At 39.9% G+C, this 23,422-nt stretch overlaps 1 protein-coding gene across 3 annotated transcripts in view; it reads right to left on the reverse strand.

The window, feature by feature from the left end:
- Window positions 1-23,422, reverse strand: part of LOC108140790 — a 46,856-nt gene that overhangs the window by 6,862 nt on the left and 16,572 nt on the right. Inside the window, exons 1-5 of one of the 3 annotated variants that reach the window (XM_017263784.2) lie at window positions 20,967-20,982; window positions 20,149-20,852; window positions 6,715-6,929; window positions 4,811-4,946; window positions 898-1,031 (exon numbers count right to left, since the gene is read on the reverse strand). In XM_017263784.2, coding sequence (XP_017119273.1) covers window positions 898-1,031; window positions 4,811-4,946; window positions 6,715-6,929; window positions 20,149-20,314 — 651 coding nt within the window. In that variant the 5' untranslated portion in view covers window positions 20,315-20,852; window positions 20,967-20,982. Of the gene's footprint in view, window positions 1-897; window positions 1,032-4,810; window positions 4,947-6,714; window positions 6,930-20,148; window positions 21,045-23,422 lie in introns of those variants that run through there. The other 2 variants (XM_017263783.2, XM_017263782.2) reach the window with 2 other exon arrangements.

Raw genomic sequence — 23,422 nt, forward strand, 5'->3', positions numbered from 1 at the left:
CTCGATCCTCAGCGTAGACATATAAGCTTATTAATGGCTATTCCTAAAAGCATATAGTATCTGTTCAAAAGTTGAAAATCTTTTAAACAAAAAATATGTTTTCTTTTTTTAGTAGCCTTGTCTTTGCTTATAATAAAATCTTGCTTACCCAAAAGTGTTAGTCTTGTTTGAGTTCAGATAGTTGGCAACATTTTTGGCTTCGGATTTATTCAAGAGCTAATCTTTTTAAAATAGTGATACATTAAACGATAGAACCGATTTAAGAAAAAAAATTAATTTTAGCTATTTTTAAATTTTGACAAGCCAAATCCATTGGTTAATCTTACGATATTTTATCTGTCTGCTCCAACTAAAAAAATACTACTTTCTTACAATCATAATCTTATCTATAAAATTGTGGCAACACTGGCACTCGACAAGAAATCTGGGGTTGTGTTTGCGGCCGCATAGAAATCTGTATTTCACAGTAACAAAATGACAAAACGGGCATTTGAGCCGCAGATGCGGCAGCTTTTCCCCCATTTTGCCTCCTCATATGCATTGTTAATACACATGACAATCCTCACGCTCGCTGGCAGGCTGTGAAATTGCGCATACGCCACGTTGACGGATGCACGAGCCCCCAGGGCAAGGGCTTGGAAAACAAAAAAAAAAGAAAACCGGAGCACAACCCTTTTGATTAAAGTCTTGTCCTAGCCCATTTTCATGTTCATTTCTCAGCAGAATAGACAAGCACTTCAAAGTATTCGCTCGGCTTTGAACACAAAATAGCCGCTGACCCGCTGTCAGATTTGTTTTCCACTCTTCCCAGAAACATGAAATAAATTGAGGCAGACCGTCCGGCCAGGTCGGTAATAATTCATTGGAGTGATTGCGGAGCGCAGTTGAAGTACTCACCACCATGTTGTTGATGGTAAATGTGAGCTCCGCCCGTGGACGCGAAGGGGGGGTGCTGCAATTGGCCCGCAGGACATCGCCGGGCTCGTAGCGGGTGTGCTCCGTGAAAAGTTGCGGACGCTTCTCGGGCAGCTCTGCAAAATAGAAAAAATATCACCGCAAGGTCAATCAATTTCATAGAGCACTCATTTCATTATATAAAAATATATGTACGTTTTACTTAAAAAATGTTCTTGCAAACGTAAATTTTTGTAAAACGAATGTATAAAATCAGTGTAACCGCCAATGTAATCGAAGACTTATAAGACTAAGATTCAATCAGTAAGATTTTCCACCAGTTTGAAAAAATGCAATGACAATTTGAATTTGGCTTGTTTTTCACTGGAAAATGCGACAATTCAATTAGCTGACCCGACCGACACAAAACACAATAATAGGCGCATAAGTGGAGGCGGAAGCCCATAGAACCCTTCAATCACAACCGCAAGACGAAGATCCTGGCTCTCGCCACGCTTAACTTTTTAATTAAGTCAACCAAGACGGAGCTTGGATGGGAATAGCCAAGCAACTACCGGGAGAGCAACAAAGTAACTAATGAAGAAAGTAATTTCCATGACAAAGGCCCCGGCAACTTTGCTCTTTTATACCGCCTCAAGACAACTTTCTGGAATACTGTGTGACTGACTTCCTAATTCCCGTCCTCTTGGCCGCCTCTGCTTTTTGCCTTGCAAATTTCGACCTTTTTGCGGCCCAGCATCGAATGCCTCTTGGCCGGGCCTTTGCTCAGGCTTGCCTTTGAGAGTCCGCCGTCAAATTTCCCCTAATGAGGGTCAGTCTATAAGTGCACACTGTTCGAAATGTGTTTTGAAAAATACTGCTCAATATAAATCTATATTTGATTGCATAAATTACAAATTATAGAAAGTCAGCTAAGGACTATTTTTCCTCTCATCGGGCTAATTTGTCTAAATACCTTCAAAAATATCCCTACAATTTTTTCTAAAATTTCATAAAAATCTTGAACAGTGTGTTTGGGGCCTTTCGAGTTTAATTTAGCAGCTGACCAGCCTACTTTGCACTTGTTTTCAGCCTCGACTCGTGTCATTAAGTTATTAAACTTAAGGCTGCCCAAATGTTTGCCAACTATAAACTTTTGACTCGTGCCAGCCGAAGAAGATGGGCGGCGGAGATGTGACTTAATGAAAGCCCGAATTAGCATAACTTTTGGGCCCAGCCACCCACTTTATGCCTGCCTGCCCCCTGATGTCCTTGAGGTCGTCGGAACGCCTTGAATTGCCCGCACCGCCCCGCAAGGACAAAGTGTTTATTTTATGAACCACGCCGACGCCGAGACACAGGGCTGCGTCTGAAAGGAGGTTTTCAGCGGGCTCCTCGCTGGATCCTTGGGCCGCAATCTGATTGCCACTTGAGCTCATTAACACACGATTAAACCTCAGAGTTATTTACACCGAGAACGACGCGGCTGCATAAGCGAATGAGTGCGCACAACTAAACCTGGCTGAAAGCGACCGACTGACTCTGATCCGATGCATAAAACATCAGGCGGCCATCGGGAAAACTATGCAATGAATCGATGAAATTAAAGCGCAAGTTTACGCAGATGAGATGAGTTGGCAGTCGTTAAAGCCAAGAACATCTGACTTACCCAACGAAAACACCACGTGGCACAGAGAAAAATATCTTGTTACATAAAAATCACAAAAAATAAAAATAAATAAATAATGAAAACAAAGCAATTAATTAATAGTAATTATTGAAATATGATACATGCTTTAAATGATTGTATGTATGCTACATTCTGTTCGAGTGTTTTGTATTTGTTGTGTCTTTTATTAAATTGTATTGCAAATGTAGTAGGTCTTGAATTTTTCCCTGTGTGCAAACAATATGGTGTCCGTGGCTGTTTCTGCCTGCTGTTGCCTACAGTAATTTATTGTTTAGCCGGCAAGTTATTGGGGTTTTAGTGTCGACGACATTAGGCCAAAGCCGCAGAAGCCTACAGCCGAAAACACAGCCAAACGAACTTACAGCCCGCAAGATATAGATACAGAGCCAGGGCATAACCGCCAAAGCCCGAGATTTGAGGCTGGCTGGCTGGTTGGCTGGTTGGCAAGGGCTGTCAGTGTGTCAGCTCCCAACTGGCTTATCCAGCATTGATGTATGTGGATCCCAAGGACCGAGGGCCGAGTGTCGAAGGCCGAAGGCCGGAGAGCAACCAATTAAATGCCGCAGCTGGTAATGAAACTTTAATCAGTTGCGAGGCGTCCTTGAGCGCCGTCTCATGAATTTAAAGCAAATACACAAATACACGATCAAAGGCTTTAATCCCCAGTTGCTAGTTAAGCGAAAGCGGCCAATTAAATGGGCTAAATGCGGCGTTAAATATAAGGCAGCCAGCTGGCGGGGGGCAAAAGCAAAGGCAACTGCGAAGGCAATGGCAATCTAATAAAGACCAGGCCAGAACGGCAGACATCTGAATGCTTAATGCTGGGCAACAAGCAGCCAGTGAGCCATTAACCCAGACGAGCTCTCAATCAAACACACGCACACACAGCGGGCCTTCTTCCTCTTGGCTCGAAGGACCCTCGAAGGGGTTCAGGACAACGCGGGGCAATGCCGGATGAAGCCTGCCCAGCAAGTGGCATAAAAATCAGCGGCTAAAGCACAATTTAGCTGTCGGAGCGCATTTCTCGAATGCTTGAGGCCAGGCGGATAGAAAGATTAACTCTGACGAGCGCGGAAGCTGGGCCATCGATTCAGGTCGCATAACGCATACGCCCCATATGGCTGCACACACCCACACAAAGAACGCTCAAGTGGATGCCCCACTGTTGTGCCTTTAATACCATGCACTCGGGATAAAACAGAGTGGTAAACTCACAAAACTCCAAAAGGCATATTATATCCCTTTTACAAGTTGATTATTTGTATTAATTTTTGTATTAATTTAAACACATTTTACTTAATCTTGCATAAAATTTAAATTCTAAACATACATGTTCGTAAAATTTTTAAGGAAATGTATTTTAAACCTTTAACGTTAATTATTTGTTGAAAAAATCTGATTTTGAAAAAAAAGACATAATACAAACTCTTGTTCAAAAAATACTTTTTATAACTGAACTCTTAGCTACAAAAAGTCAAGTTGCTTAACTCAATCGCTATTTTAATGCAAGTCTAAATCATATTAATATGATTTAAATAAAAAACGAAAATACACTATTTTAAACTACTTTTGAGAACCATTTTTGTGGAAAAATGAAATTCCTTAAGTGTATCAGTTTTGCCAGCTGCTGGATGCGCAAGGAGGCAAATAATTGTTAAGCTAAAACGGACTAGCGCTCATTGGATTTCATGACCCTGCCGCGCTGATTAAATTCGTAATTCAGAGCTCGCCGCTCCACGCTCATTTAAAGCGCATAAAGCCGTGAAATGCGTGGCGCACAGGTAAGACTACCAAATGACCCCGGGCAGGAGCAGGAGCCCCATCCAGAACCACCGAGCCACCGAGGCAACGAGGCACCGAACCACCGAACCACCGCCACATTGCCGGCAAACCCGCTTATCTGGCAAAGACGAAATGGCCTGTTAATGACGCAATTTTCAGCGCAAAACTTTGGCAACCAGCAGAAACAGCTGCTGCGACCTTGGCCCCGGACAGAAACAAATTGCCGAGGGAAGCGAGAAACTTTCCCTGGCAGCCGAAAAGCAGCCACAGGATTGAGGACTCAGGGCTGAGGGCTTAGCCACGGAACGCTGCTCGGCGATCAAAGGCGACTAATGTCAAAGGCTGCCCGATATGGCCGATACACTCGCTCGCTCTGCGCTTCTTTAAGAGCTTTTAAGCGCACTTTAGGCCAATTTGCCTGAATCAGCTTAGAGTCAGACTTACCCACAACTTGCATGGTGTCCATTGCGGTGGCGGTCGAAAAAAGTGGGGCATCGGCGGTCACTTCGCATGAAAAGTTGCCAGAAAGTGCGAATCCCACGTTGCGCAGCAGCACTTGGGTGGCGTTCGAGCTGCTTACCTATTGAGCAAAGAGCAAATACGGTATTTAAGCATAGGATAAAGAATAAGTCGCAGAAACCACACAAAAGAATAGCAAAATACAGTTACAAAGAACTCAACCTTATTGCTTTCATACCAATTTTATCTTTAATAGTACAAACATTGCTATGTAATAATTTAAATTATACTTTATAACATAAACTACCTAAGGGGACAATTCATTTGACAATATATAAACCCCTTTTTAGGTTTTCCACAAGAAATAAATTATTTTTCATAATACGATTTTCAGTCAAACCATAGATATTTTTGTTGACTGTGTTGAGAGTTTACTCAAACTAGAAGAGGATTACGGGTTAGTCACAAGCTTTCAAATACAGAGCTTCAATTGACTGTGGATCGTATAATTGCCAAGTTACAGTTCAAAAAAGCTTAAAATCAGTATTTGGGGCCAACCACTTTCAAATAAAATTGATATTGCTCTCAAGAATAAATAAAGGTCTTTTTGTACCCACATTCATAAAGTACATACATTTTTTAACAAGCGGTAATGTTATGCTGCACTTTAAAAAGTAAAAATCGACTTTCAACCTGCCCTCAGTCAGCTGTACGCAATCTGACATCGATTCCAACAAAGAAATGCACTCAAATTTATTAAAACAGCTTAAAAAACAAACAAATACAAACAGAGCCACCAGCCAGCAGAGCAAAAGGACTGAAAAAATTGCCTTCGGCTAGGTAAAGTAAAAGTTTTTGACGACAAAATAACAAAAATAAAAGGCCAAATGAAATAAAAAGGAGAGTAAAAAAACTAAAGATAAACTCGCTGGCACAAACTCAATAGCCTGATGAAATATTTAGCCAGATTCGGAGCAACTTTATCGAAGCAACGAAATTGCAAGGACCTGCCTGCCACCCACACCACCGCCGGCTGGATAAACTTTTTCAATAATCTAGCCAAAGTAGAATTACCCCAGCCGAGACTCAATTCTCCGACCGACCTCAGCTCAGCCCCCCGGCCACGCCTCCTTTCGTTTGGCAGATTGCAGATTGCAGTTTTTGCAGGTGGGCGACAAACTCAGACGCAGCATGCAAAAATTTAAATGAAATTTTTGCCGCAGATAGCCGCGCGTTGATAGCGTCCACAAAAGCCGGCATTCCGGCATCATGGCACCCTGACGGCCAGGTGTCCCCTGGCATTTTTTGAATAACCGCCAATAACAATAAAACTGCCAAACTGAATATGCATGAGCGGAAAGTTTTAAATATACAATATAAATAAATGCAGTGTGCGCGCAATTAAGAACATCAAAGTGGAGCTTCGGTTCGGTTCGGTTTGGTTCAGTTCGGTCCAGTCCGGTTGTTTGCTCCTTTCAAGCTGCAATCGACCGACTGAAGTCCAGAGACCAGTGACCTCTTGAAATTTGTGTGATGCTTCCTAATAAAAGTTTATTTATATTTTCTTGATTTAATTCAGAAACAAATACATACATTTAACTATTCCCCAAGAAAATATAATGGCGCTATAAATATTTCATTTCTGTATCGAGAAAACCAAAATATAAAAACAAAACAACGATTTTATTAAACTAAAATGTAATATTTCTAAATACAATACAAATAACAAAGACATCGAGAGAAATATAACCGCTACCTAATTCTGTACTTCACTAAATAATACTTGTATTTTTCAAATATAGATAGGTAGATTTTTTTGCCCTACAATAAATCCATAAATGAAAACGAACGAAACCCAAAACTGAAATATTTTTCAATTAAATACTTACATCCACATGAATGCCGGGGAATGGAAATACTTTCGTGTTGGGGAACTCGCCGGGCGTGTATCGGTAGAACTCAAGCTGGCCGCGATAGAACTTGGCCGAGTACAGTGGAGCTCCGTCCAGGTCGTACATGCACCGCAGCACCACATGTTGGCCCCTTCGCACAGCCGGTGGTTCGATTATTAAATTGACATTGCGCAGCGCGCATTCGACGAGCTCTGCAAAAGAGGAATGGGGTCGGTGTTAAAAAAACGCTGATGAAATTACGTGAAAATGGAAAGCCAGGGGATTCCAATTTAGTGTATTTATTTTAATAAATTATTGAAATATTGTCCAAAAGCGGACTCGTCGGCGACACTGATAACACATAATCCGGCGCTTAACTGCACCGCAATTGCTTGCATTTCAGTCGCAGGCGTTTGTGTTTGGCATTGGTTTTCGCGGTGTTGCGTTCGCCCAAATATGCAAATATGCTGGAAACTCTATTTGATAGGTAGTCTTTTTTGGATACTTCATAATCACGTAGGGTCATTTTGACCACAAGTTGGCCACCTACTATGTAGGCAATATATGTGAATCAATTTTGTTAATACTAGTTAAAAAGTTCAGTTTTAAGGGAACCCCTTTTTCTTTTGTATATATATTTTTATAAATCGTAAAAATCAATAAATAAAACCAAATATAATTCAAGGGTATCGGAAAGTTCTGTTAACCAAACCACACTGCTGCACCTTGTTTTTGTTCATGTTTCTCGTCAACTGATTGTCATATTTGGCGCTTAAATGATTTATAAATGTTTTTTCAACCATCGAAAGCTTGATAGATTATAGTGGGATTTCGGTGGGGCAGTTATGCAAACGAATATTACTAAATTGGAAACATTATCATAAAAACGGTTGGCCAATTGTAAGCCCACACTTAGACTGTATATAACTGAATTTCAATGGTAAGCCAGTCAAAACAAAAATGCCAATGAATGGATGAATCTAAAATGGTTTATTATAAATCATTTGTTTCCGCTCTAACACACTTAATACAAACGTTTTCCTAGATATATAATTTTCTGCGACCTTCACTTTCTTCAGAAATTTTCTTGTTTGCTCGCCAACTTATATTAATTACCAAACAATCAACGCCAATTTCCGGCAACTTTATGACCGCCCATTTCAGAGTCGTTTGTCAACAAATGCGTAGCATAATTCAAGGCGCCAAGGCAGCGCATCACTCTCGCTCCCACTCACAGCCACGCCAATGGTCCTGTCCCTCTCTGGAACTGGTGTTTTACAAGCGTTTGCCAGCATTTCCAACATAGCCTAACAAGGCACTCAAAAATTTTTTATATCTTATTTGGGTCACATTTCATGCGGCTGTGCCCTTAAGAATAATGGCACATAATTTGCGGCTTTGCCAACAGTCCTTACGTGGGGTGGGGGAAAGGGGAGGAAAAGCCGAGGAAAAGTCAATGGAATGCGGGGCAAGGATTCGGTCCCTTGAAAATCTCTCGCGAGGCGAATAAAATAAAATTGTTTTCATTCTTTTCCTACATGCCAACTGTGCGTAATTCATTACCTTCGGGAGTTGTTTGCATATCGGGCGATGTTTTCTGCGACTCCATGGCACATTCCAGAGGAAATCAGCATGTTTTTCATTATGCCAATCCCACTGTCGAGCTGCCCTTTAACATTTACTCCATTTGCAGGCTGTAAAATGGATTCTTGCACATTGACCTTAATGACCAGCGGAGCGTGCCAGCATAATTGGCCAGCTGCCTTTGCGTTCTGGCCAGGGACACCGGTAGTCCAAGCAACAAGAAATTACAAAAATAGTGGATTGGAAAACTATAGCCAACAGTGAAGACTTTAAGCTACCCCCTGCTTCCTTCATTAAGTTGCCTTCTTCTTTTGACTTTATGTTATGAACTTATTAGTGCCACATGTAACCATACATTTTCGATTTTCATTGGCTTGTAATGATAAATGATTTTTTTTTATTAGTTTCATTTATGTTACTGAAAAGCTGGCGTCATATGTGTTTTATTTTCGGCTATTTTTTTAGTACTACGTGGAAAATATCTGTTAAAATAAACGCTAAGGAAAAATATAAACCCATAATATCTGCGAGTACCAGGTAGAAAAACACCTGCTTTAAATTAAGCAGTACTTTAAAGTCCTTGCTAGCCGCATAAATATTTGCACACTGAAATCGAAAATTCCGCTTGTTTGCCAATTGAAAATTGGAAAGTGTAGTTGCCGGCTCCCGCCTGCTGAGAATTTTCCCAGCAGGATTCGGAACAGCGGCAAAAGCAGTAGCAGGAGCAACGAAATGCAACCGCAAATACTTGCTTATTGCTGGAAAAACTTTGCTTGTTAGTGTTTAGGTGGAAGGTGTAGCTAGAAATCATAGCACACAGCCGGGTGCACAGCGTTCTGGGAAAAGCAACGGCAGGGCAGCCAAACAATGTCTATAAATCCACACGCACACTCGAGTTATAGTTGGAGAGGTAAAAAGTTTGTGCAAAAGTCACATATTTGTTCGATTCTGCTAAGTGCCAGCTTACAAGTGCCTTGTCCTTATCCTTTTGCGATTTGTTTACATGGCAGCCAAAGTGAAGAGCCAAAAACAAGAGCCACCTTTCTGGAGTGGGGATTTGGCTGCCTGCTAAATATCAATGCACCCCACCCTTCTTCTTTGTTTCCATTCGCTTTGTCCTGCTCCCAGGATGCTTGGATGCCCTTTCACCTTCCGTTCCACACTTTTCACGCTCTTTTCACAGCACTTTTCCTTCTACCCTGTTTTATTGTTTTCCAATCTGGCCAGAGTGCGTCATTCGTCGAAGCCGCAAGAGATACCAAATTGAAAAGTTAGATGCCATTTTTTGTCGACATTCCCAGGGGCTGGAAGCTGAATTTTTACACTAACCACAGGTCGCCTAGCAAAAGTTTATGAGATACAAACATTTTTAATAAAGATTGTTCGAAAGATGTATTTTATGCAATTATATGCTTTACATTTTTTGAAACAACAATTTTAAAGTAAATATTTTATTTACAAAAAGAAATGTATTATGTGTGTTTGAATATGAGCTCAACAAATTAATTATAAATTCATGTTTGGCTTCTATGTGTAATGTTACTCTTTCAGTTCATGTTTCCAACATAGCATTTTCTTTCTGTGTTGCCGCAGGATACCTGATAAAAGTAGATAAATTTAGTTTTGGGAATCTGAAAGCTTATTAGTTTTAGTTTCAAACTAATTGATTGCTTTTGAGGGCTTGTCCTAAACTGTGTTCAATTTGTTGCGAGTTTGAAATTGCTGGTTAAATATTGCAATCCTGAAAACGTGGCAGGCACCCAGGACAAACAAGCTGCCGAAATGGAGGGCCCACTCCACACTCGAATATCACAGCATAATAATTTGAGGAGTCGCTCCTTATAAAGGGAAGAGAAAAACAAACAGATATCGGTCCAGCTGGCGTAAAATATCTATGTGCACTCATGTGTACGTGTGGGTGGCATTGCCTTTGTATTTAATGTTCTTTTGTTGCAGCTTTCCATTGAAATGGGCCCCGTTTTGCTCTTTGGCATGTTTACCAGGAGTTACGGTAGCTCCTGTTTCTGTTTCTGTTTCGGTTTCCCATCAGCGTCCTCATTGCCTGACTGCCAGCTCATTGAAAGATTTATTATTCACCAGAAATAGCAAGCTCTTGGAAAGGCGAGGGTGACTTACCATAGGGGCACTGGAAAGAAATGGTGGTTACGAGATGCAAAATTTCTCCTGAAGTCTTCTCATTTGTCAAGGTTTATTCTCTCATTTTAATTTTACTTGCTTAAATATAAAATATTGATACGTTTTCTTTTGTGCAAATGACGATAGGTTTAAGGCAATTTTAAAATAGAAGGCAACTTCATTCGTGAATTGATTTGATTGATTAAAGCACAACATTGAAAAATCATATATACAAAAATTTAAAAGGTTCTATATATATATTTATACATAATGCTGAATACTTTTGAATCTGATCTGTTTACCAGTGTATCGCTGATGACAAGCCACCTGTCTGGGGTCCTGAGTCCCGACCGTCAGTGTTGACACAGCCCACATGGGCAGCCCATACACATGCATAATGGAATTTCTAATAACTGCCACAGCTCCTTGACTCGGTCCCACTCGACTCCACTCGAATCGAGCATCAGAAGGACTAGAACAGGCCCGAACAGCCGGCTGCCAAGCCTTCCTGCTGGGTCAACAGCATTTAGTGACAATAAGCGTGCTGCAGTTCATTTGCTCAGGCGGGTCAAAGAGCGGTTCGTGCGACAGTTGGGTTTTGACCAGGAGCCAGGATTGAAATGGCTGGCTGGCCAAGTGCACTTAGTCAGGCATCGGCGAACATGCACTTCAGCAGCCAGACCAGAAACGGCAGCACAACCCCATCCCATCCCATCCCATCCAATCCAATCCGAGGCAAAGCAATTTAATTAACATAAAAAACGCAACTCGCACAATTCGAAACCATAAATCAAAAGCCCGCACACGCCCAGCACTAAACTAATGCCTTGAAAAAACTAATACCAGACCCAGACTGGAAAAATGTCGGGCAAAAAGTGCAATCGGCCAGAAAAAGGGGTAGGAAAAGGGAGGAAAAAACTAGGAAAAGCGCTTCTAATGAAACCGAATATGCTAGTTACTGCTTACGATGCCCGCGCTCTTATGGAGGTTCTGGAAATGAAGTTGGACTTGGAGAAACATTTGTTTTTTCGCTGTGCTTTTGTCACAACCCCAAGGGAAAACATCCGGGACGGGGGCCCAACCCAGAGCTACATTTAAATCGGAATCATAACCCAAACCAACCCGTTCGTGACGTGTCCAGAGGGCATTAGCCTTAGCCAAACAAAAAGTCCAACATAATTTAGTTAAAATTCCCTTTGTTTATGGACGTGGCACACCTTGCCAAAGGAAATGAAAAAATGCTGATTATCAAAATGCAAACCATAATTTGTTGTGTGTTATGGCTGCTAAATGAGCCGTTGGGTCGTTGGGGGTGTGGATTTGATTTGGATTTCACAATTTTCATTTACTAATTGCCTGATGATTAAATTCAATTACGATTTACAATTTAATTATGAGTCGGTTAATCAAATATCCAATCAAATGGTTATAGAAAAAACTTCAATAATTCAAATTACGTAGTTTTTAATCGCTTGGTAATATGAGTTTAAAGGGCTTAATTAACATCACAAGTTTTTAATTGTTTGCTAGTACGTATTTTCTTTTTTACTCTTAGTAGGTTTATTTTTTTCTTACTATTTCCCGAAAATTAAAATTAATTGCCATTAATTTCGAAACATCCAACTACTCACTAGTTTTAGTTACATTGACATTCTCATAAGTTTTTTTACCCAACAATTTTATAAGCTTTAATTATCATTGATTTCACTTTACTCTTTTTTTTCTTGCACTGCTGTACATTTTTTTGAACATTCTTTGCCACTTGGCAGTGGTTTATAAAAAACAAAATCCAGACTAACTCGCAATACTCCAAAAGGAGCCAAAAGAAAAATAATACGAAGAAAAAACACTCCCGTCTGCTTTCTGCAAACAGAAATTGGACAGGGTAAACAATAGGAATATATGCGATAAATGAAAAAATAATAACAAACATTAATCCGAGTGTTGCCAGCTCGAGTGCATGATGATGATGGCGATGATGATGTGCCGAAACGCCGTCCTTTAACCCCGGTTTCGGGGTTATCCTTGCGCGGCCCGTGCACTGGCACTCCTTGTCTCGAGATAGTATTCGTTACCCTCCGCTTTGCACAGAAGCGCTAAGCAAATAAAACAAAAAGGATAACTGTGCAAATACTGCGCAGACGGCTTGGTGGAAGGAGGGCTTGGGCAAACAGTCGCTGCTAAAAACATAAACATGCATGTGAGGGACTTTGTGTTTTTATTTTCAAGCTGGTGACATTGCAGTGCACAGAAGTAGTACGCTTGCTTAGTTAGATATCGTACTTCCTCTCCCTGCAAATTGCAAATTTTCATTTGCTCTTCTCCTTAAGCTCATAAAATTACACTGAAAATACTAAGGGTATTTTATAAATAAATGTCTCGTCCTTTTGATGGCTATTTAAATGTTATAATATTATTTAAATTAAAAAAATTTAATTAAAAATTTGTGATAGTTCTTTACTATTAAATTTACTATTTAAAATTGAGCTTTAACATTTTAATGTTAACAACGGAAAGTATTAAATTAAACTTATTAACAAAAGCCTTTTGATAGCTTTTAAAAATACAAAAAGGTAAGGTTCACAAAGTATGTATAAAATTTGAATTATTTTAATTTTATAAATTAATTTAAAAGGAATTTTTTGAACATCTTTTTTTAGATTGATAATAATAATATAATATTTAGATATAATTTTCGACAGTGTACCCATCCACATCTGCTGGATCGTATTTATTTAGTTCGTTTTCAGCTTCTTTGGCCCTGCTCACTTGGCGTATACGCAACGTTGGAACGCCGAAGACTACGAGTACGACTCAATTGAGGCTGGGCAGCAAACATTTTGTTATCTCGGCACCAGCATCGATGCCGAATGGATTTTTAGTTCAGCAAATTTTTTTTTGCGCCTCCCCTACTGCGTTTTGTGTGTGCACGCCGACTGGGATTCCTTCCCCCTACGAGTATATTTTTTTTCCGACGCTTTTCTTGTTCATTCAGTTTTTCCATTTGGCCCAGTCGTAGCGTCAGAGCGCTTATCTCGCATGCCGCATCGCGAACTGCTTGTAAATAGCATTCATGGCCTGACACTAATGGAACTTTTGACCGTTTGTGCTATCCGCTGCCCATTTCCATCCCCACTCCCCACTCCCCGTTCCCCATCCCACCCTCCATATCCACCGCCGCCGCTCGGGCCATTCCATTCCAATTGCCCACTGGCCCCATGTCCGCTGCAGGGACCCAACTTGGATGCCATTCATCGACTCCGCTATGAATCGCTTTGCTCGAAGCTCTTTCTGGTACCCTAAGTTCTGCTTTCGGGTATACGAGTTGGAAAAGAGACAGACCCAACCCTTTCCCACAAATCAATATGTTTAGCATCTTATTCAAACAAATTTTGTGACTCCTACCCAGTTAGCATATGAATTGTATTCGTTGAAATTACTTTTTATTGTAAAACTATTTCAAGCTACAGCTTTGCTAGAATTAAGACCCCCAACAAAAATTATTATTTGTCTTTCCTTAGTTAGTTAACCAGCTAAATTATTTAAGAAATATCAAATATATATATTTCTTCTAATATTTAATTCGCAATGTGTTTTTTGGAGTTTATATTTAACAATATTTTATTAAGGAGTATTTCTCCATTTTCAGCATTCCTAACTTAAAGGTATTGCACGTTCGATAGTTTCTCATAAAAACGGTTAGAAATAAAAATTGTTTTTCTTCTGTTTGATGGTAACGTGAATTCACGCAACTTCGTTTTGTTTTTCCAAAGTTTTTTCTTTCATATTTATGTTTTTCTTGATGCTTTGCCTATTTGGCTGCTGGTATCAATTTTGCGAGCCAACAGTTTGTCGGGTCTTTCAACAAGTCGTTTGTTGGCACTTTTTTGTGTGAAAATGGGGAATATCCAACAAAAGAGAATAAAAGGAATAACCTGCCATATCTAGCGGCCAAGAATTTTGTTTTGGTTGGATTTCCATCGGTATCAAAATAAAAACAAAAGTCCGCTAATTAGTAGTTACAGCTCAATATTTGTCAATCGAAATTTCGTTTAAGTGCCAACTCCACACTTTACACACGAATAAAAGTAATAATGAATTTTCCCCCAACCAAAAGTTGGGAGTCAACGTTCGGTTTGATTAGAAAATTAATCTGGGCGCTGCCTTAAATGCAATATACATTTGCCAAAGGGTGAGTGTGGGAAAAATGGTAAAAGCGGGACAGCTCGCGATAAGCGACAATGGTTTTCGGAAATTTCATTTTTGGTGACTAGATCTCCCGGCGCAGTCACACAAATGTGGTGTCAATGGGTTATGTGGGAAATTCGGGCGTGTGGTGTATTCATTTCGTTTTATGTTAACAATTTGGCATGGTTTTTGTGCCTTCTGATTTATGCAAAAATTGATGTTACTAGTTGTTTGTTTGTTTGTTTGTTTGGCTCGCTGGCAAAAAGCGCATTTGCCATGGACATCCTGTCCGTTTTTCCCGCTTCCCCGACTCGCAATTTTCCCATTTCCTATTTCCATCCACCATCTCTGTCTGGTTTTTGGTCATGCCAGTGATTCAGTGGCAAAAACATTCATAATTTTAATTAAGTCATAGAAATGTGCTGCACACAAAACGCAAATGTATTACACTGTTAGGAAAAGTAGCTGTTTGATTTCGGAAAAATCAGCTTAGTCTGAAAACACTTAGCTGGTGCAGTAGCAAACAGGTTTTAAATAATATATATATTATTAGCAATTTAACACTTTTATGCAACTTCTGTTTATCCAGTAATTTATGTATTTTGAAGTCCCTCTCTTGATGTTTCAAGGTTATAATCCTTTATGTGACTTTACTTTCAGTGCACGCAGCCAGTACGCTTAACTTTTGTGTGCGAGTTTTCCCGCCAGCCGGCGGCCGTGGGTTTTTGTTTTGTTTCGAGTTGTATTTGGTTACGATGCTCACAAAATTGCACTTGAAATTTATCCCCGAGCCTTATTAGTTATTTACGCAGCAGGCGCATTCTCCGTAATTTGTGAGTGTTTGCTTTTTATGTGTGAATGGGTCTGTGTAAAGGACCTGGTGGCCAAAAACCGCCCACCACCCACCGCCCCACAAGGACCCCGCCCACCTCTTCACCGCCCATTGCAGATTTATAGCCTGCAGCAGTTTTTAGTGTTTTCCCTTTGTTTCACCCTACGTTTTGTTTATTTGGTTTTGCAATTGTTAAAAGTTTATGCCGTTTTTGTTGCGGCTGTTGCATTTTGCACACACAGTTTCCACTTGGACCCTGCAAACAACAAGTTTTTGTTATTTGGGGGAGTGGCGCTAGCAGAAATACCTAGAAAACCGAAGGAAAAAAAAACAAACCAAACAAACTGAAACAAAACTGTGGTATTTTTGGGGCGCCAGTTGCGATTCTGTCGTCGTGATATGTCCCAGTTATTTTTTGGCAACGTTGCTTAATTAAACGTGAACTATTGCCAGATGGAGTTTAAATATCGGCAAATTTCATTTTCCGAAAAACATTTGCCTCACTTGGCACAAATATCGCAGTAACATTCGAACAAAAGTATTAGCATTTATTTTAAAGTGGACTAGAAAAACGTAAACATAAATAACTGAGCACCAATCATTGGTGAGTATTGGATCAGTTTTCCCTTTTAATTGAAAAATAAATTTTTCTTTTTGAAGTTTCTCAATTAATACTACAATACTTCAATTTAATTCGTTATATTCAGGCTCTTTTCATACCGCTCCCCTTTTGCCAATGGCTTTTGAAGTTTCCCAAACTTCTGCATTAATACCAATTTGCACTTGTCGATCAAGGCAGCGCTACGCAACCAGAAACCTACAAAACTTCTAATGAGCCTAATTATTTTAACTATTTAGCCAAATACACAGACACAACAGCCAAGTCTTGCGGTACGAATCGGGGAAACGAGGGGAAAACATTCCAATGCTTGCCAAATTTTGCTAATGATAAATAAATTATGCGACAGCAGCCGCAGAGAATGCCAAGCCACCCACCCACCGCCCCAAGAACCACAAACAGAAAACAAATAAACTCACTTCGCAATGCCAAAAGATAAGTATACACCCCGTGGTCCCTGGACCCAGCTCTTAACGCATTAAAGCCTCGGGGGCTGGGTGAATGGTATCGCATTACCGAAGGCAAGCGCACATGCGTTAATAAACAAAATCTGTTGCTAATGCACAAAATAAGTTAATTATGGCAACGCAAATGCGAAACTGCGAAATTCAGCATCAGCTGGCGACAACTTTTGCAGCTCGGTTTTTCGGGCTACATTTTTAGGTTTGGGGATTGTTGGGGACATAGTTAGAGGTGCACTTTTCCTGCACTCGGCTTTGTTCTTTGTGCGCGATAATTGCGTTTTATGGCTGTAGCAAGCAAACAACAGAACAAGCCGGCAAACAGACGAGATCGGAATGAGAATGGGATATGCATATGCACGCCACCGAAACAAATAACTACAAATTGCATTAATAATAAACAAATACAGACGCGGGTCCTAAGCCCACCCTGCGAAACCAAAAAACCCCTATTCGATTTACCTTTTGGCAATTTTTGCGTGACTAGCATAATCAGTGCCCAAAAATGTTGGTCCCGACACACCCACTCGTGGTCCACTGGCTTTTTACCCAAGCACAAAACCATAGGAAATTTACATATTTTATTTGTAATTTGTTTGCTGCCTGTCAATATTATTTTGCAATTAATATTTCAATGATGAAATTGATGCATTTGTGGGGAGTTCTCGCCGTGGGGGTACTATACTTGTAGTTCGCAATCAATTTGAAGACTACAACAACTATCTCTATATTCAAGGATATATATAGCTAAAAACCAATCAGTCGCGAAGTAATTGCAAATAATTTATGAAAAAAAAAGTGTAGGACTTTCTTTATGTACTGCTAACATTACAAAGAACTACAGTTTACCTTTTCAAAAGAAAAAACATAATTAAATGTTTTTTATTTTGAAAAAGTACTCTGCATTATTTTCAAAATGTATTCCTTATATATTTCTGTATTACAATGAAAATGATTAAATGATTCTTACTAAGTACTTTATAGTCCAAAATAATTTTAATTTCCACCGAATAAAATTGACCAGTAAGAAGAATTTTATGTTTTTATTTGATGCATTCAAGTGAGCTGAAATTATAGTTCTATTGCATTTTGTTTTTAGTGAGCAAATGGCCATCGTTATTATACCAGCAGTTTGCTCATGGGATTTATGATATTTCCATGTCCCTGATTATTATGCACTTTCAGTGGAGCATAAATTGATGGAAACGAGTTTACACAGTCGGCGGACCATGAACTCCCCAATCCCAATCCCGATCCCGATCCCCTGGAAAATCAAATGAAATTTATTACTAATCCGCACAGCTTTCAATGCACTGATTTATAGCCGCACTTCTTTGGTGAATGGTTATGGCCTGCAGTTCGTCGCACATCAGAACAATAGATGTCCGTTTTGGGTTCTAATTCACTTTCACTAATACACCACTTTGCTGCCAACCCCAACCCATTAACCCTATCCATTAGCGCCGCGGCCTCCATTTAATAGAGGGCTGATGCGTCAGATTTTCGTTCTGCTGATGCCGAAGCACTTCCCCGCCAATCCTCACAATGCCCTGAACTGGAGTGCACTGGATTTTGGAGTGAAAAAGACCTACAACAAGGCACTTCAAAGAGTCACGACGCACGGCGCTAAAATCCCAGCCCCGACTCCCATTAAATTCTCACCCCTTAGTGGCTGCCGAAATATGCTCTCAAATCGGAGATCAGAGATGAGTGAGTATCATTTGCTTTACAAAAGGAAAACAAATTATTTGTGAATAGTATCACAGTAATTTCATATTTTATAACTTTAAGATATTACAAATAAACAACTTTTTGTTTTTTCTAACATTTTTCTTTAAAATATCACTATAAATTAAAAGAAACATTTATATTGCGAATGCGTTATAACATTTGGTTTTTGCTCAGTACATTTTTGAAAATATTACTGAAGGAATTATAATATTTTATGTCAAATAATGAAGATCATATATTGGCTATGGTAAAGGCTTTGTAAAAATAGTATTATTTTGAAGATCATTTGAACTTGAATTATTTTTATTCACACAAGTATGATATCCAACGGTTTTCTTTGAAACTAAAAGTTTTTTGAGACTTTTTTCTTTGAAAGATGACTAGAAAAGGGCGCAAAATATCTAAATTGCTTGCACTGGCTGCAATCGAGGGAATGTCCCTATTGAAATGCGCTACTTAAGCTGTTCATTAGCAGCGGAGTAATGGAGCAACAGCCTGACACAGATTTGCTTTGGCAAGTACTGCGGATTGCCCCTCCATTCGTTTCGATTCGACTCGTTTAGACTCCGGGCACTATTGTGCCATGGCGACACGGCAGCCGGGGTCATTAAAAACTTTTTACAAGCCTTCAGCATCAGCATTAGCGCTGCTCGAAAGTGGAGTGTGTGTACGGGGTCTGATTCCTCCGCTGATTGCCATTGACAGCCGTTCGAGTGGATCCCTGGCCACCTCAACCCGAATCGAACTAAACCCCTTTCTGTCTGCCAGTGCGACACCTCGCCACCGCTAAGAACGCGACTCGAACCGACTGTCAATCCCTTTTATTGCCCAGCACTCTCCACTTCCCCTTCCCACTTCCCTATGGCCATATCTTTGCCACTTCGTCAATCAATTGCCGTCTGTGTATCACTGTCCCTTTTATTTGTATTTTATTATGCCAAAGTGTTGTTTCGAATGTCATTTCAAGTATCGATTGTTTGTATCTCCACTGAGAAAACAAGCATTCAGGAAGAAATAGTACTTATAGTTGCGAAAACAAATAGATGAAGTTAAGCCGTGTTTGACTAACTAACTTTAAAGCTTGTAATTTTATTAATAACCTGTAATGTAAAAAAATAAAACAAAAGGACAGCATCTAACCTGTGTTTAATGCTAGTTCATACTTTTATCCTTAATTAAATAACAAAACTCATACTAGAATTTGTTCTGTGTATAAATTTGCTTGAGTACATATATTTTACTCTTTTAAGTACGAACTTCTGTAGGGTTGGCGGACATGTTTGGAGCTAGAGTCGCAATCGAAGAACTTAATTGAGCAGCCGCAGCGTCGGACTTGGCGCAAAACAAAAAGTGGAGCAGCCAATTGAGTTAGGGTCCGAATGTGGCACTGTGTTGACACTGTTTCTGCCTTCCAGTTGCCGAGATGCCACTTGAAAAGGGATGACAGCCCCGGAGGAGAACTGGGGAAGCCCGACAAGTACTTCATTAAATTGAACAAATGAATCTCCTAAAGTGCGTTTCAATGGCCTCAAATTTGTCGGTTCGAAAAATATTTAATATGCTGCCTTACGATTTATTGAAAACATTTAAAGGATATTTGTAAACAAAATGTACGTATACGTTTATTTGCCACCTAATATACAAATATCATCTATTTTATTGATTTCATATATATTATATATACTATTATATGAAAGTACTATTTTGAAATACACAAATACACTACAAATTTTATATTACCGCTGACACAATTTAAAGAGATTTTTAGATGTTGTAGGAGTACTTGTTTGATGACTTAAAAACTGGCATCTTTGAAGTTTTTCCGGTTGGTAAACATTATTGTTGGCATTAGAATAAGGCTAAACAAATTCTGGACTCACCCATGCTCAGTAGAACGGCGATGAGCAGCAGAAGGAATCTGGTGGGGAAAGTCCGGCAGACTAATTTTCTCCGGGTCTGCCGATGTGCCGTATCCGTGGCCTTTTGGTGTCCCATTTCGCTCAAGTTGCCGGCTGACAAATCTGCGCAAACTTGTAACTCCAGCATTTCGAGGGGGCAAGTGCTATTACTCCGCTTGTCGGGCAAACGTCTTGCATTTGCGGCGAAGACAATTTAATAAACACTTCAACGCCACACGCCGCACTGTCTGTTCTGTGTGATTGTTTTTTGGGGGGAGGTGTGGAGATGGGGATGGGACGGAATATGCAAATTATTAATGCACGACTGGCAGCAGTTCGGTTTTATTTGCGTTTGGCAAATTTGCCCATAAACAGAACGTCTGCGCCGCCTTGGCAAAATTGCGCTAATAAGCAGCCGGATAATTAATTATTTGCGCGCGCCGCAGTTTTTCACTTTCACTCAAGCTGGCTTTCGATTGGCACTCCACGAATTTGCACATTTTGCTGATTGTTTATACATTTTGGTTTCCGCCCGTTAATTGTTGCTCGTCCCCGATGTTTTTCCTCTGGTCTTGATTTGTGTTTCTTTGATTTTAGACGGCATCCATTTGGTATCTGCTGGCCACTTCACTTCGCGCACTCATAAAAGGCCCTTGTGTCCAGCTGTTTTATGCCCCGGAAGTGCTCTGCAAGGCGGAATGAACAACAAACAAACTTTAGTTATTGTGTAATTAAATAGAACAGCCTTCGCAGTCCCCCGGCCGCAAGTATTTGGCATGTAAACAAAGCGAACACCGAACCGAATCCCGAATTTTCCCGGGAGCGACAATCCGCGCCTACGACAAGTTGACAACCGACTGCGGAGTTGTCAGGACGGTCCCCCAGAACACACCCCAAAAGACATGAAGACATCGTCTGACTAGCCGGCTGCGGCGCAGCGTTAACCTTTCCAAAATTAGCTGGAAGGCCCGGCGGCAGCATGTTGCTGGAACCACAGCAACATGTTGCAAGTCTTTCAAAAAAAAAATGATATAAAACATAAATATAAACACAAGAGAGCGTCAAAGTTTTTTGGATCAACTCTGTCCATTTTTTGTAGGTCTTTAAAATATCTTTTGTTATTTTGTAAATGTGGTTTTGTCTAAACTATTTAAAAAAAATTTTAAACAATCTTTTGTAATTTTGTATTAGTGCGGTTTTGTTTTAACTATTTATAATAATCTTTAAAAAAGAATGTATTGTATTTAATAGACAGGATTGCTTATTACCAAATTATACAATTATCAAATCCTCAACGATCTATTTAATTAATTTATTTGTGTAAATGTGTCGAACCTAAAGATGGTTTTAGAGCAGCCCACTGCAAAAATATAACCATATCCATCAATTTAACATACTCTAAATTTTAAGCTTAAGAAATACTTTAAATGGGAATTAAGATCGACGTTTCTTGCCGTGCACTGCCAAAACCAATATTAAAATGATAAACAATAACAAATGATCTGAAACAGAACCCGAAATGCAAACAAATCAAAAAGCGGAGTGTAATTTAACGAGAACAAAGTGAGTTCTTTGTGAAATGTATTTTTGTTCCTGCTAATGAGGCTGTGCACAAGTGGCAGGCTCTTCAGCCGCATGTGCACAATGCATGCGAGCTTAACCCTTTCAGGGCGACTGGAGGATGCGGCCACTTAACCCGTTACTGCTACTGTTTGCCCTCCGCCCTGCGGTCGCTGCTCCGTCGTTTTGTTTGTTTAAGTTGCAATTACTTTTCGCCACCCCCCATGCAACAAATTCTCCGGCTTTCATTGCTCCGTGTTTTGTAAGACTTTGGTGGGAGTTGGTCATGGGTGGGGTGTGAAGGTTACCCCTACATAAAGGAGAACACAACTAGATCCACTCAAGTGCAATGACATCATGGCAAGCATTCATAATGCTCATTAGCCAACCCCTTTCGGCCCCGCCATCATCCACATCCACCCGGTGGCCATGTCAAATGCCATTTTTATGTGGCACACTCGCTGCACAGTTTCTGGCAGCTTATCGATGCCGCCTTCATTTGCACTGCCACTAAAAAAAAATTTAGCTAATATCGCCAATGCATTTACATAAAAAGAAATTAGTCTTTGTAATTTTACAAAATTTCAACTTTTTTAGCATTATTAAGAATTTAATTTATTGTATTCAAAAGAGAAAAAACGTCTAAGATCACTTTAAGTGTGTTTGAAGTTTTTAATCAGTAATTTGCTAAGGCTTATAAACCAAACACAGAGTAACAAAACTCAATACTCAAATTAACACTTTGTTGCGTGAATTATTAATAATACAACAAACAATTAAATTATGAAAGCCAACACACCGTTTAACTTTAAACGTTTTAGAATAATGTATTCTTGTTTTAACTATTAAACTTTTTTGTTAATAAATTTAATTTATTAAATAAAAGTTGCACATATAAATAAATTAAATTTTATAATTTGTTTTTTCTTTAATTCGTTTAAGGAATTTGATTTTCAAGTTTTTCAAGAGTTAAGGGAATTTTTCCCCTCAGGTAAATGCAATTATTCTTTTAGTGTGCTCCCATTCGCCACTTGGTTTTTACGGCCGAAATGCAGCACACCTCGATTAATGCATATATATGGTAGAGTAGGGGCCGAATAGAACTATATGGAGCTATATGCCACAACAACATGCCCATGCACTTAGCAGTTTTATTGTATTGTATGTCTCCATGTTGGGGCGACTTCCACTTCCACTTCCACTAACACTTCCACGGCAACCCCTTGACAAAAGCAACACGTGCGATTTGAGAATTTTATAAAAGTGTTTATTGGCCTCCTCTACTCCTCAAGATCGTGTTGCCTGCGTTGCGCCCCTCGCCTTCACTTTCTCCCCCGTGAAATGGGAACACGCTGACAGTGACGACGCTGACAAGTTTTTAGTGCTCCAATGAAAATTAAAACACATAAAAATGGCTGAGAAACCGCACAATTATATGGGCGGATTGGCAGATGGGCAGGATATTGGGGCGGTAAAGGGATTTAAGTCCCCTCGACCATATGGGTGTGTATTATATTGTCATGTTGCGTCTGCAGAGGGCTATAAACGGTTCGAGCACTCCGCATTCATGCCGTACTCAAGGTCGTGTACTCAACGGCACTTCCTAAATTGTCCACAGGGACAAGCGATTAAGGTATTCATCTAATTAATTTTCTGGGAAAGGTGTAGCTTGGGATTGGGAAAAAAGAGAAGTCTT

This window comes from Drosophila elegans, unplaced genomic scaffold (assembly GCF_018152505.1).
Source record: "Drosophila elegans isolate 14027-0461.03 unplaced genomic scaffold, ASM1815250v1 contig_476, whole genome shotgun sequence".
Classification (NCBI taxonomy): domain Eukaryota; kingdom Metazoa; phylum Arthropoda; class Insecta; order Diptera; family Drosophilidae; genus Drosophila; species Drosophila elegans.